Raw genomic sequence first — 13,475 nt, 5'->3', positions numbered from 1 at the left:
GGATAATAAAAGTCCGGCATATGATTTCTGGCGGCGTATCTATGGCCATCTGTATCTGTATCTGTATCTTGTGCTCGCCTTGCGGCTCGAATTAATTAAAAAATCAAAGTCGTTGTAATTATTTGTCTCGGGCTGCAAAAAGTGTCTGGCACTCGATGCTATCTGGTGTGGCTCTCGAGATCTTAAGCCCCGAAAGTGGAGTTGCAAATTGAACTTGCTTTTTTTGGCGCCACAGCTGCCATTGTTGTTGGTAAATATCAAGTGCGTGGGCGACTTGGAGTCGCTTGCGTCTAATGGAGAGCACTGAAATCCAAGGCCTCCCAGTCAATCTGAGTGACTGACTTGGGCTCGATAAACCGATCATGGTGAATAGGCCTCCTATAGAGGCATATATCCGTTGCAGTTGACGTCACGCGGCATGAAATCATTTTCAAAAAGTGGGGGTTAGGGATAAATCAGCGAGCATTCCATGAATAATCATAGACGAGCGGACGAGCGAACACTAGAGATACAATATATTCGCCAGCTAGTTCAATAAACAAAACCACACGGCGATTCAATTACCAATGCAGCTCACAGCGTCTGGACTTTGACTTTGACGACCCACGGTGCGTATGAGCGACGCGGAACAAAACTATTTGAGTTCGGTTTGGGGGTTTTCGGATTATTTATGCGTTACATGCCGAAACACAAAGCCAAATCGGAGTATTTCACATGACGCATTCGGTTGACATGCGTGTCACTTCAAACAGAAGCGGACACGCCCCCTCGCCAATTTTTAATTACAGGAAGAAATATATTTAATTGGCGGCTGCTTATCTAATATTTTAATGTATGATGTATTATTATCCATCTCATTTTTTTTGTTATCTATAAATAGTTTATAGAGAGGGTTTCATTAGCAATTTTTTTCAGTGCATTCCATACCATCGCAGAGACTGACAATTGAAATGAAATTGATTGAAATGCGATTAACAAAATGAATATCAAACTGCAGCGACAATAACAACAAATGACCAACTCTATAAATGTTTTGTTTTCTCGCATTGAATTGAATAATCACACATATGTGTGGCAGGTGGAGTAAAAAAAAAAAGGGGGGGAAATGATATTGGCATAGTTCGATTCGGAAAAGTGTTCAGTAGGCTATTTTTATGGCCCCACATCGATTGTTTTTGGCCACTTTCCTGCAGAGTCACGAAATCTTGGGGAGCTGTGACAATTTCATTTGTTTACTTTACTTTATATAATGCAATGAGATAATCAAGGCATTATGTCAGCCCAACTGGGCCGAGCTGGGCTCAGGTGTATCTAGCACCAGATAGATCACTTGGACCAGCTATGATCTCAGCCATCGAGCCGTGAAAGTTCTGGCTTTTAGATTAAGACACCCACGCAATGCCAGCATAAAATGGAGTGGACGACGTTGCTCCACTTCGGACACTTTGCAGACCGATCTCCAAAAAGAACAGCATGACCTACGCTAATAGGGATTGTGGAAGAGAAAGATTTCAAACTAATTTTAGCAGTTGCGACATCACCGAAATATCGGAATATCGAGCCAGCAGCAGCAACAACAAAAGTTCGGTGAACTGCACAAAAGATATGGCAGAAGTATAATAAGACAATGCCGTGCTTCATTAGCCCTGGCATCATCACCATCTGACCATCTCACCATCATCGCCGAAGAAAGCAAGCAGGCAGTCGTCGATTGGTCAGCGGACAAAAAATGCACACAAATCAACGTTAGAATTTTGGAATTCCAGCGGGAACAAAGCGAAAAAAGATGGAGAGTTCGGTTCGAAATTCCCGGTACCACCAAGTCAAGATGGGGGTAAATTGACTTTTTATAGACAGTGACAACAATTAATTATATTTTAATATGCTGCGCAGCCTGGCTTATTAGTTTATAGTATCAACAAAGTATCAACAATACAAATTAAAGAGCTCCGCCATCTCCATCTTCATTCGCCATCCCAACCCATCGAACCCAAGCTCGACCTCGAAGAAAGGCCGCCACAGAAAGTCATCGAACTTTCTCCGTGTTCTTTCGCCGACTAATTTCTATATTAGGTGTCATGGTCTCGGCTGTCGGTGGTTCTATTAATTACCCCAACAGCTGCGATCATTTATAACTTAGTCGGGGTAGTCAATCTTGCGATCTGTTACAATTTGTAAGTGGAAAACCCGTGGAGTCAGTGGAGCTCCCAAGGTGCGCAAGGTCGAACAAATTTGCCTAAACACAATCGCAAAGATTAGCAGCCAAATTGCCGTGTCAAGTGAACCTCTCGAAGTTGGGAACCCAGTGGCTCCTCCAGAAGAAAGAAAAGATCCGACCCGACCCGGCTATTATACAATCGCGTGACTCTTCTCAGAGCTGCTGCGAATATTTGTTGCCCAATTCACCTTTGTAAACGGTGACATGCGAACAGAATGGTTATGGATAGAATGGTTAGATGGATGGAGCTGCGGATGGTGCCAATGGTGGCCCCAAGCAGCGTCTGAGCTGTAATTAATAGCAGCTTACGGGTTAGTCGCAAATTAGCCACATGACACAGCGCCAGCGAAGGCGTAGGAGTCTGGAGACATAACCGAGACGGTTCCTCGTGGGCGGAACTGACCCCATCCGGGAGAACTCCTAAGCTCTTTAGCACTTCCCTTCGTTTTTACCAGCGACGGTTGAAAAAGTCGCTAACAGCATCCGTTCGATTGGAGGCGTTGCGTTTGACGAGTTTTACAGCGTGGGTGTGTGTGCTTACCACTCTAATTTACTCGAAATACATTAAGTTTGATTTAAGTCGTAAATATGCTAATAAAAAGCATTTAACTCGGATTAAAACTCATTATTTATACTGCAAAACTTTACACTGTCTATTAGTCAACTTCTATAAACGAAGTGTGGATAAAATATTAAAACAAAAATATTTATGATTTATACATATGTCCATATGCTTTTTATTTCAGAAGTTTGTTTTTTTGGGGTTTACTAAGTACTAGAATATATTAAACACTCGCAGCCAGCCTGCTCTGATCGCAACTAGTTGAGGGGATTCGATGTCTTGGCGCTCTCCTGGCGGATGGCGTTGATCAGCTCGTAGTTGACCAGGAAGGTGAAGCGCAGACCGGATATTTCCACTGTGCAGTTGTGACCGAGTCGAGCTTTGTTGGCGGATAGCAAAGGAGTGCCGTCGATAAAGATGGCCCTCTTTCCCTCGTTAGCGATGAAGAAATCCCCATTGCTGCGCAGCTTAATGGTTCCTTGGCGGCGAGAGATCTTCGCAGCCGGTCCCTCGAGCCCCAGATCCACGTCCACCACACAGTCCTTGGCATCGCGACCAAATGTTATTTCCTTGGAACGCATTAGGTACCGCACATGGCGGCCACACAAGCAGGCCAGTGTCTGGTTGTCGAACTCGGAGGCAGCGGTCGGACTAAGCACGGAATCCACCAGGACGGCCCAGCGCGAGAGCTCGTTCTCCAGCAGGCGAATATTACGTTTGTTGCGACGATCTGCCAGAGCTCGCTCCATCTCGAGAGCTTCGTCACGTGGCTCGTTCAGGTCGTGCTCGAAGATTTGATCTTCTGCATCCGAGAAGCTGAGTGGCTGCTGATCCGTGCCATATATAGGCTTCACTGACTGATCCGGCAACAGGGTGTACTGCTTGAGAAGAAGCCAATGGTTTTGCAAGGATTTGGCAGTGCGGGCGCAGTAGAAAACGGAGGCATTCTTATCCAGTAGCTCCTGGAACTGCTCAAGTTTTGGTTGTTCCGACTGTGAATTGAATTACTGATTAGAAAAAGCTTAAATCATGATGAAAATAGTGTACTTACGCTCTTAATGGTGCCAAGCAGATCCTCCTCCTGCACGCTGTACAAAGCTTTGCGCTGAACGGACTCCACGAGTTCGGGGTGCAGGTTCCTTATGGCGGACACTGCAATCCTGGACACCGCAGGCTCATACAGCAGAGCATACCAGCGCTGCTGTAGTTCCTGCAGAGTAAACTTGCAGGAAAACTTAACGCCGCGATGGATTATCCGCAGATCGTTGGTCTGCTGGATGCCAATTATGAGGGCCAAGTCGTCAATGGGCTTCCAGCGGCCCAAATCCTTGGTGGCCATCTGACCCATGGGACGACCATTTCTACGCTGCGCCTTTTTGCTGGCAGGACGCACTGGGCGCGAACGGCGCTCGCTGGTCGTGGAGCGCTCCATGGCCGGTGGTTTGGGATGCGCGACGGCAGTCACAATTGGGGCAACTGGAAGGGGAGTGGCCAAGGGAGCTGGCGTTGTGGGCGTGGCCAGTGACAGCGATGCAACAGTGCTAGGTGTCCCCGGCAGCAGGGAATCAACTGAAAGCGGCGTCTGTGGCGTGGAAGTGGGTATGTTAAGAGGCGCTAACGTGGTGTGCGGCACGCCCACCAAAGCTGGATAATTCTGGGAGGTGGTGCGAGGCCTGCTGCTGCGATTGGCGTCTGTTCCGCTGCGATTTGTGGGCACCGCAATGTTGTACTCAACTATTTCGTCATCAAAACGCTTCCTTTTAATCGTCCGCGATGAACTGTTTCGATGCAAAAGGAGCTGCCACTTAATCTGTCAATTTTGACATATGTCATCGTCTCACCTTCTTCGCTTTTGATCGTTTTGCTGTTCTATCTGCAGATTTGAAATGGGATTTCGTATCGGCGTTGAAATTCCAACGGCACTGCTAGCTGTACTTCCTATTGTGGTTGTTGTTGTTGTGGCTGCTGGTGTTGGCATGGTTGTTGTTGCTGGCGACACGCCTACCTGGATTAGTGTGCTCGCAGCTGCTGTGGGAATGGTGGACACTGTGGGGGGATTGGGAGCGGTAACGGACACTGCACTGCTGGCGATCGCGGTTATTCTTGATGCCTCCATCGCTCTAGCGGGCTGTTTATGGGCTAAAATGTATTTATTTTCGCGACGCACAGCTCAGCAGTGTGACCGCACCAGCAGGAAAAAGTATATCACTTGCAGAGTTGCCACGTCTTCGAAATAAAGTGTCACTGCAAGAAAAACATTTGTTAATAGCTTATATAAATATATATAAAATTAATTTTCTTTCTTAACAGTTCACTTGCTTAATATATAATTAGCGAAAGTGAGAACATTAAGCTTGACTTTACCATTTTAAAAGTTACCATCATAGTGTCACTGGCCTGCCAGATCTCCATGGGAAACACATGTTTCGCAACACTGCTACCCACACAAACGCATTCGCGAATATCTGGTAACCTCGCCACTGGAGCCCTCTCGAAATTTTGTTTACTGGCATTTAAAATCAGCGAATTCGGGCTAAAAAGTCTTACTTATGCACCCAGCACCGATGCCCGGAGCGACTAGATGAGTGTCTGGATGAGCGGGCCCCGAAATTTCGCACTAGCCACACAAATTATACGGGAAACTATGAGGTAAATGGTTCTTTGCACGAAAACAAAAAGGCGACTGACTAAGATATGACTAATCGATTTGCAGTTTGCACTACGCGGAATCGGAATCTTCGCCGTCAGAGAGCAAAATGGACATCTCGGAGACGCCGACGGACTCAACGGGCGTCTCGCCGCTGGCGGATGATGTTTTGCCCACCGCGCCGGAGAAGAATATCCTGAAATTGGAGCAGGCCAAGCAGGATCACGATAAGGAGGAACTGGAGTTCAAGACGACCTCCGCGCTGGACAACAGAATACTGCGTCCAGAGCTGCTGCCCATGGAGGCGATGCCACAACGACACAACATCATCGAGCGCACCCTGGCCAACAGCCATCCGCTGATGTCGCCAACCAACACGGACTCAGACTCGGAACCCTTTCAGCTGAAGAAGCAGGAGAAACAGCTGCCGAGGAGCAACTTTCCGGACGTTGTGCCCACCACGGAGACGGTGCAGGTGAAGAACAACCTGAACCAATGCCGGAACAAGCCGCAGGACGCCAAGGTCAGCCTGCTAAGGGCCAACAGTCCGGATATCCTGAGCAGCGAGTCAGATGCGGATGTGTCCCAGTACTTGGCCGCCGTGGAGTCTAACTTTCAGTCCGTTTCCCTGATGCCCAATGGCAATGGCAAGAAATCCAAACGATCGACTGCACTCCCTGGTGGCGAGGACATATCTAGCCTGGATTCCATCTCCAATCACAGCTTCGACGATGACGAGGACATTGAGCACAATTTGGCCTCTCTAAGTCCATCGAGCTCCCTGATTGATGGCTTAGACGGAGAGGATGACGACGACGACTGCGAGGGTCCGGAACTGCTGCCCGACCACGACGACGACTTGGAACTGGACCTGGAGTTCGGTTTGGCCACCACGCCCACGCCAAATGCTCCGGCATCGGCTACGGCTGCCTCAACTCTGCCACAGTATACGGCTGCTGAAGAGAGACGTGATTCGCGGAATTGGCAGAAGATCACTTTACCGGATGGACGTACCAGGGAGATCGACATGCGGGTCATAGAGCCCTACAAGCGTGTGCTGTCCCACGGCGGCTATCTCAAATCTGGCGGTCAGAACGCCATTGTCATCTTTTGCGCCTGTCACCTGCCGGATAGGTCGAGGGCCGACTACAGCTACGTGATGGACAATTTGTTTCTGTACGTGGTCAAGACCCTGGAACAGTTGGTCACTGATGACTATGTGCTAATCTATCTGCATGGCGGCTCCAATAGGCGTAATGTGCCACCTTTTCCCTGGCTTAAACGGTGAGTTGTTCGGTCTGTTTTTTAAGGAGATTTCTAATGCCGTGCTATGATAATCCTTTAGGTGTTATCAGCTGCTTGATCGCCGACTGCGCAAAAGCCTGAAGCACATGTATTTGGTGCATCCGACATTCTGGATAAAATCGCTGGTTTGGATGGCGCGGCCTTTTGTGAGGTAAGTAATAATAATCATTGTCAAATGTAGATCTCATATAAATACTGCTTTATCTCTCGTAGCACAAAGTTTTGGCGAAAGCTGGTCTACGTAAAGTCCCTGGAGGAACTGGGCATGCACGTGGTCGTGGAGAAGGCAGCCATTCCGGAGAAGGTCAAGCAATACGACGCCAAGCGGCACTGAGGCCCTGCGATGCCCCAGACTTGTTAAACGCAAAACGCTAATGCAAACTTAACGCATTCATGCCACACTCGCTACTCGAGCCTCTGCATTCCCCATCTTCAATAAGGACTGAGGCTAATCCTCCAAACCGATCGTTTGCGCTCTCTCGCTATGCTTTAATTTAAGATCTCAATCTTTGTGATACTTTATTTTTGCCTTCTCTCAGCCAAGTCGAAATCCCCCCCAGCATTTTTCTGTGTGAAGCGTGAAGGCGTTCAGCAAAACATCGAACAAGTTTTTGTAGTTCTTTATTGGCAGTCGTAGAAATCGTATTAGACACAGACTCATATGTGTTAGGATCCTATATATACACCCACATACATAATGGTACCATGTAGTTATCGTGTAGCTTCCGCTTCATATATTTTATAGAGGAACATACATATGCAACCAGAAACCACCAAACTTCCGAACATGTTACCTTTCCTTTGTAGTGGCAAAAAGAAAAAAAAAAAACACAAAGTTGGAAACGGAGCAACACACTAAACTGAATCTAAACATAAGTAATTGAAAATCTTTAGCTGAATTTTGCATCTTATATCGCATATTGTATATTCCAAGCGTTCCAAACACGACACTTTCGCTGACACATGATGGACCCCATGCCAGTCGACAGTAGGTGCCCCATTTATCTCATCCACCATCAGAGTTAGCCGATTAGCCTGTAAGTGAAATAGCGACCATTCTTTGTGGAATCTACACACGGACACACGTAGAATCTCTCTAGCGGATAATGTGACGTACAATTAGGCAATGTAACCGATTGATATTAAGAGCGACATTTTGTTGGTTTCCTTTTACCGCTTTAAACAAACAATAATAATAAAGTGCAAGATGATTTTTTATTTATTACGCAATAAACCTTGTGAAAATCAAACTCCTATGAGTAATAGCTCTGATCGCAGTCCCACAGGTCGTTGTCCTCATGAAATTGGATGAGAACAAGTTCGTACGTGACGATGGTTCCAGCCACCTAAGTAAGTGGATATCATACTAAACTATATGATTACATTCATATTTGTGTAGTCTTACACTCAGCACCAGCTTCCTTGTGAGGTGGAAAAACTTCATGCCAGTGAGGGCCACCTCATCGCTGATTACCTCCTCCGTAAATCGTTTCACCTCCGGACACCAGGACTCCTTGGGCACACAGCGCAGATATCTCAAAGTCAGCCTGGATTCATCATGAACACTCGAGGAGTACAGTGAAACCGCCAGAGTGCGACCAATTAGAAAGATGAGCGAGAAGTAAAAGTACACAGCATGGGCCACCGATGGCATAGTGCTGGGAAGGATTATATAAACTGAACAACTGGATGTTATTAAGTGCATGAACTCACTTCAAGCTTCTCAGCAACTGGACGCAAATGAAATACAAGTTGTTGGAGAAGGACACCATTGTTATGAGTGATATGGCATCGTCCATTTTGTCGCACAGTATGCATATATTTCTGTACTGAATACGACGCTCTGACCAGTAAGATGGAGCCATATTCTGCAAGTGGTTATTGCTTTTCATAAGGGATTTAGTTAGCATTGTCTTACCATTCCTTTAAAGTTTCGCAAATCATCGTTGAGCTGGCGAAACTTCGAAGCCAGTCCAATGCTCACAATCATCACGAACAGGTCCATGTAGTTCCATATGAAGGTCGAAAACACATTCTGGAATTTGCCCCACAAGGCCAGAGTTGTGGAGTAGCTGGTCACGAAGAAGATCTCATCGTTGGTGCGCAGAAAGTAGTTCTGGATGGGATCGGCGGTGCGGTTGCAGAATGAGGCGTAGTTTATGGCCGATACCATGCTCAGGATATGCTCCGCTGTGGTGGCATTTTGGGTTTGCTTTTGGAATATATCTTATATGGTATAATATTTACCAAAGGACAGCATCATTCCCAGCAGCATGACCATGGAAATGGTATGACCCATCTTCCACTTGGTCAACTGTGTCTTGTACTGCGGCAGATCCTTCTCCACCGTGTGCCAGTACATCATCAACTGGGGCCACTGCCTAGCCAGATTAAGAGCCACTATCAAGACCAGCAGGACAGAACCCCGGAATATAATGGGCTTAATACTGTTGAAACTAATCGGATTGTTTAACACCTTAAACAACGACAGTCCAAAGTTAGCTAAGCTCGAGGCGATGAAAAGCAGACTGAAACAGGTGCGTATGTTGCGCCAAGAGAAGCTCAGATCCGAAGGATGTTTGCCCGTCACACCCTTGACCGGCATCATGGCAAAGAACTCCGCCACTAGGAGCACTCTGCCCACCGCCTGGTGGAAGCTTCCATCGCTGAGGAATGCCTCCTTATCGCTACGAGACAGCTCTGTTTGATCCAGGACTATTACACTTTTTTCACAATAATAGTTTATGCATAACTTACTGGGCAAACTATTCCTGATTTCGTACTCATTCTCAATCTGATTTTTGTAGGTCTCACAACTCTCTTGAAATGCCTTTTTTCGGGCACTAAAATAAAGTTATATAACCAAATTTTAAATAATAAAATACCCATATCCAACCTCTCGTGAACCAAATCCAATTTTCTGAACAGTGATGTCCGGGTTACCCTTTTCTTCAGCCGCCTCAACTTGCGCTCCAGCTTCGGAAGAATCTTCATCCTAGGACCTGCTGGGGTAAACTGCTTTAAAGGATTGGCCCAGCCAACTGAATTGTCACACTGTGAGTGCCCAATGACTATTAGAAACACCTGTTGTTTTGCACTTATCTATAATTAAGGACCAACACAGCAACAAAGTATATATTTTGCGGACTTAACCCCCTGCCACTTCCACAAAATTCAGTTTTCGAAACAGCCGGGCACCTTTTCCTCGCCATTGAATTGCAGCAAAATGAGTTCGTAGGTCACAATTGTGCCGGCCACCTAGGGATATAGTATAGTGCTATAATTGAATATTTTGCAAGCATTTTTGGGTAAACAAACCGAAATGACAACGCCGCGTGTTAGCCGAAAGAATTTCATGCCAGTCAGAGCCACATTGTCCATTTGGACCTCCTCCGAAAAGCGTTTTAGCTGCAAATTTGTGAGGGATTATCCAAATTTCTGGTATTAGCATATATATCATCCTACCTCATCGCACCAATATTCCCGGGGAACCAATCGAAAGATTACCAGTGGTCGCTTGGACTCATCATTTATACTGGAGCTGTACAGGGACAGGATGAGGGTGCGACCAAGTAGGTAGACCAGCGAGAACCAGAAGTACAGGGCATGCCATATAGACGGCTTGGCCCTAGAAAAATATAGGTACAAATTCATACATTAACATATAGATATAATGAAATATTAAAGAACCTACTGCATACTCTTTAGGATCTTTCCGCAGATGAAGTACAGATTGTTGCTGAAGCAGAGCAATGTAATGGTGGATATGGCATCGTCCACCTCTTCGCACAGCTTGCAAAGGTTGCGAAAGTTAATCCTGCACTGCATCCAATAGTCCACAGTGGTGGGCTAAGCAGGTTATCACTCAGATTCATTAAGATTCTATTGGTCTGATGCAAATTCTTACCAATCTAGCCTCCCTCATCATGTAGTCATTAAGCTGACGAAAGCGAGCAGCCAAAGCTACGCTAACTGCCATCACAAAGATGTCGTTAAAGTTCCAGGCGAAGGTGCTCAGCACATTGACCACCTTGCCCACAATGCCCAGGAAGCGTGTGTAGTCCACGAAGTAGAAGACCGAGGAGAAGCTCAAGTACAGGAAACTGTCTATGGGACGATCTGGCCATCGGGGACAGGAGTTGACATAGTAGCCCATGGACAACATGCTCATAATGTGCTCCACTTGAAGAGTAACAAACAAATTAAGTCATAAAGTGTATAGTAAAACAAAATCCCTTTTACCCAGCGAGCAAGTGGTGGCCACGATGGTGATCATGTTAATGTGCTGCGCCAGGGATCTGCGCTCTTTGGGCAACTTCAGAGGCGGCAACTTGGCCTCCACCAACTGCCATGACTGAGCTATTTCTGGCCACTTTCTGGCCAGTTGAAAAAACGACAAAGAGATAAGGAATATGGACAAGTAGAAGACCAGGGTCTCCACCGAATCAAAATTAAAGGACACACTTGTCACAAAGGCCACCATATATCCAGAGCTAACACCAAAAAACAGGATGGTTACCAGGGCGTAATAGGATCGAACGCTGAACCAGGTGAAGGTTAGGTCTTCTGCGAACTTGGAGCTCACTTTTCGAACTGGCATCAAAGCAAAGATCTGCGCGATTATGAGGACTGAAAGAAACTCGTATAAGAAGTAAAAAAAAATGTAGTAAGCTTAAAAACATTACCAGGCTTGATGGCTTCCTGGAAAGATCCACTGTACTTATAATCCTCCTGTCTGATGCGAAGAAGCCAAGCTTTTACTGAAAGGGTTAAATAAATAATAAATATTTTAAATACTATGCAAGATAAACTTACTCAAGGAAAGCTTAAATCGCTTTGTATCTTTTTCAACGACTCTGTATTTAATGATTCCCAAGGTGGCACTGGTAAGTATAAGCAATCCGATTACAATTAAAACAATCTCAACAGGATCCACCTACTCGCTGCCCACGCGCGATCTTCGCCAGAACTTGATGCGAGACATGCACCTGCGTCGCTTGGCAGGATCCCCAGTGGTCCTGGCCATGTTCCGTACTCGACTGACAACCAATCCCCCGCAGACATGTGGCAAGCCCGCAAATTTTCACTGGTCACCGCTAATTGTTGGCTCCCATGCCAATTGTGTGCTTATCTGTGCATAATCTTGTGCAAATACGACGTAGAAGGACTTATGGCGCATATATAAATGAAAATGAAGTGCTAAGAGGGGCTAAGAGAAGAAAATGCTCATGGAGGAACCGGGTCCGCGGCTGCAAATACTTTTCTGCACCACGGCACCTTGCATTTGCCGGAACAGCACCAGTTCGTAGCCCATTAAGGCACCAGCCATCTAAAGGGAGAATGTTCTTAAAGATATTCACATTCTGTTCTGGTACTCACTGCAAAGATGAGCCTTCGGGTTACGTAAAAGTATCCCATTCCGCTGAGTGCAAAGGTTTCATTGCGAAGCATTTCGCTTAAACGACCCAGTTCATCGCACCATGGACTCGAACGGACCTCGTACAGGGTATTCGATATATCCTTGATCTCCTGGGGAATCGAGGAAGCGGCTAGCATCATGTTCATCAATCGACTGATCACATAGAGCAAACAAAACCAGAAGTATAGCTCATCCATAAAGGCTCCTTTGACCCTATATATTGTTAAGGAGTGTTTTGAATATATGGTATATACAATAAAAGCAGTTGGGAGCTCACTGAAAACTATGGTAGACTTGAACACAAATGAAGTACATGTTGTGGGCACAGCAGACCAGAATCAGTCCAGACAACTCCTTGTCGTAGAGCTTCAGCAGGCTATCCAGATCCAAAAAGTCCGAACGTATTTCCTGCCAGAACTCCTTGGCCATCGGCTTTCCCAGATTCTGACGAATACGCCAGTGCAGCTGTTGAAAACGAATCTTCAAGCCTCGACACATGAGAAACAGAAAAATATCGCCAAAGTTCCACACAAAAGTCATGGCCATGGTGTTCCATTCGATAAAGAACACCATCCAGGCGCGGTATTCAAAAACCGAGAATAACTCCTGACGCTCGCGAAGGAAGTAGTTCTCCACGAATCCCACCTTCAGATTGCAATCTCGAATCTGGACATAGTTACTCCAAGCCGCACTTCCCACATAGGTCAGGTGCTCACATAGAGCGGCCACCAGAAGGATCAATGCCCATCGCCTAAGAAATCGGGTGAAATTGAGTCCTTCCTGGTTCGCATAGCAGGGCTTCAGAAAGATTCGCTCACATAGCGCTGTTTCCCGGATGATATGGGGCCATCGACGGGACAGTTTTATAAAGGATCCGAAACAAAATATGCAAATCACACTAAAACTCAAAGAGCCTGGGAGAATAAATAGTGGGAAAACAACTTGGTATATATATATCTTATATATATATTATCCAACATCTTACCCATGGTATACAGCTGAAGGCCATCGTTCAGTACAATCTTAGTTGAGAGCATAAAGTCAGCGATTACAAATGTGAATGCCACGACGAAAAACAGAATGTATGGCGAAAACCAGCGAAAGCGAACATTTTCCGGCTTGCCATTAGGATTTATTCCGGCCAGGGGTAGTACGCCAAAAATCCGGGCTATTATCAGAACTGCAAGGGCAAGCTGAGAGATCTGATCAACTGGGAACCTAACTCACCATGCCCAATGGTATAATGCAGGGTATTCTCCTGCACTGACCGCTCCATTTGAAGTCCATGAACAGACAAATGGCTCCTCAGCATGGACGTGATAAT

At 46.1% G+C, this 13,475-nt stretch overlaps 5 protein-coding genes and 1 non-coding gene across 9 annotated transcripts; 2 read left to right on the top strand and 4 right to left on the bottom strand.

Moving 5' to 3' along the window:
- Positions 1 to 2,927: 2,927 nt before the first annotated feature.
- Rcd5 (Reduction in Cnn dots 5) lies at positions 2,928 to 4,996 on the bottom strand. The gene is made up of 3 exons (NM_139595.3): positions 4,622 to 4,996; positions 3,832 to 4,558; positions 2,928 to 3,772 (listed from the first exon to the last, which is right to left on the bottom strand). The coding sequence occupies exons 1-3, from the start codon at positions 4,894 to 4,896 to the stop codon at positions 3,038 to 3,040; spliced, it is 1,737 nt and encodes a 578-aa protein (NP_647852.1). The 5' UTR covers positions 4,897 to 4,996; the 3' UTR covers positions 2,928 to 3,037.
- Positions 4,997 to 5,042: 46 nt separating this feature from the next.
- On the top strand, positions 5,043 to 8,002 carry CG11593 (uncharacterized protein). 2 transcript variants are annotated; one of them, NM_139594.2, is made up of 4 exons: positions 5,043 to 5,429; positions 5,494 to 6,711; positions 6,773 to 6,883; positions 6,946 to 8,002. In NM_139594.2, the coding sequence occupies exons 1-4, from the start codon at positions 5,425 to 5,427 to the stop codon at positions 7,064 to 7,066; spliced, it is 1,455 nt and encodes a 484-aa protein (NP_647851.3). In that variant the 5' UTR covers positions 5,043 to 5,424; the 3' UTR covers positions 7,067 to 8,002. The 2 variants fall into 2 exon arrangements, with proteins under 2 accessions (NP_647851.3, NP_001261392.1); NM_001274463.1 differs by having other exon boundaries at positions 5,234 to 5,429.
- Positions 7,950 to 9,726, bottom strand: Gr64f (Gustatory receptor 64f; the record flags this gene model as incomplete). Its single annotated transcript, NM_168052.3, has 7 exons — positions 7,950 to 8,078; positions 8,138 to 8,390; positions 8,446 to 8,600; positions 8,651 to 8,922; positions 8,980 to 9,432; positions 9,490 to 9,575; positions 9,629 to 9,726. 7 exons carry the CDS (start codon positions 9,724 to 9,726, stop codon positions 7,986 to 7,988), a joined length of 1,410 nt encoding a protein of 469 aa, NP_728924.2. The 3' UTR covers positions 7,950 to 7,985.
- A 95-nt stretch (positions 9,727 to 9,821) lies between these two features.
- Positions 9,822 to 13,384, bottom strand: Gr64e (Gustatory receptor 64e; the record flags this gene model as incomplete). Of its 2 annotated transcripts, NM_168051.3 has the most annotated exons (12): positions 9,822 to 9,990; positions 10,051 to 10,140; positions 10,198 to 10,360; positions 10,427 to 10,581; positions 10,640 to 10,914; positions 10,975 to 11,361; positions 11,418 to 11,492; positions 11,548 to 11,588; positions 11,673 to 12,061; positions 12,112 to 12,364; positions 12,429 to 13,065; positions 13,137 to 13,384. In NM_168051.3, 9 exons carry the CDS (start codon positions 11,756 to 11,758, stop codon positions 9,907 to 9,909), a joined length of 1,356 nt encoding a protein of 451 aa, NP_728923.2. In that variant the 3' UTR covers positions 9,822 to 9,906. The 2 variants fall into 2 exon arrangements, with proteins under 2 accessions (NP_728923.2, NP_001027106.1); NM_001031935.2 differs by lacking the exons at positions 12,112 to 12,364; positions 12,429 to 13,065; positions 13,137 to 13,384 and having other exon boundaries at positions 11,548 to 11,615; positions 11,673 to 11,758.
- Positions 9,822 to 13,463, bottom strand: Gr64d (Gustatory receptor 64d; the record flags this gene model as incomplete). Of its 2 annotated transcripts, NM_168050.3 has the most annotated exons (12): positions 13,137 to 13,384; positions 12,429 to 13,065; positions 12,112 to 12,364; positions 11,673 to 12,061; positions 11,548 to 11,588; positions 11,418 to 11,492; positions 10,975 to 11,361; positions 10,640 to 10,914; positions 10,427 to 10,581; positions 10,198 to 10,360; positions 10,051 to 10,140; positions 9,822 to 9,990 (listed from the first exon to the last, which is right to left on the bottom strand). In NM_168050.3, the coding sequence occupies exons 1-4, from the start codon at positions 13,186 to 13,188 to the stop codon at positions 11,942 to 11,944; spliced, it is 1,062 nt and encodes a 353-aa protein (NP_728922.2). In that variant the 5' UTR covers positions 13,189 to 13,384. The 2 variants fall into 2 exon arrangements, with proteins under 2 accessions (NP_728922.2, NP_001027105.2); NM_001031934.1 differs by lacking the exons at positions 9,822 to 9,990; positions 10,051 to 10,140; positions 10,198 to 10,360; ... (3 more) ...; positions 11,418 to 11,492; positions 11,548 to 11,588 and having other exon boundaries at positions 11,942 to 12,061; positions 13,137 to 13,331; positions 13,379 to 13,463.
- Positions 10,775 to 11,495, top strand: asRNA:CR45042 (antisense RNA:CR45042). Its single transcript, NR_124777.1, has 2 exons — positions 10,775 to 10,922; positions 10,979 to 11,495.
- Positions 13,464 to 13,475: the final 12 nt, after the last annotated feature.

This window comes from Drosophila melanogaster, chromosome 3L (genome assembly GCF_000001215.4).
Source record: "Drosophila melanogaster chromosome 3L".
Classification (NCBI taxonomy): domain Eukaryota; kingdom Metazoa; phylum Arthropoda; class Insecta; order Diptera; family Drosophilidae; genus Drosophila; species Drosophila melanogaster.
This window is presented reverse-complemented; position numbering and strand designations above follow the sequence as displayed.

Excerpts from the sequence above, each read along its gene's own strand:
- Rcd5 (NM_139595.3), bottom strand. The coding sequence starts at position 4,896 with ATGGAGGCATCAAGAATAACCGCGATCGCCAGCAGTGCAGTGTCCGTT. Across the intron at positions 4,559-4,621 it reads AACGATCAAAAGCGAAGAAG|TTCATCGCGGACGATTAAAA; the intron begins GTGAGACGATGA and ends GCATCGAAACAG. Across the intron at positions 3,773-3,831 it reads TGCTTGGCACCATTAAGAGC|TCGGAACAACCAAAACTTGA; the intron begins GTAAGTACACTA and ends TTCAATTCACAG.
- CG11593 (NM_139594.2), top strand. Across the intron at positions 6,712-6,772 it reads CCTTTTCCCTGGCTTAAACG|GTGTTATCAGCTGCTTGATC; the intron begins GTGAGTTGTTCG and ends ATAATCCTTTAG. Across the intron at positions 6,884-6,945 it reads ATGGCGCGGCCTTTTGTGAG|CACAAAGTTTTGGCGAAAGC; the intron begins GTAAGTAATAAT and ends TATCTCTCGTAG.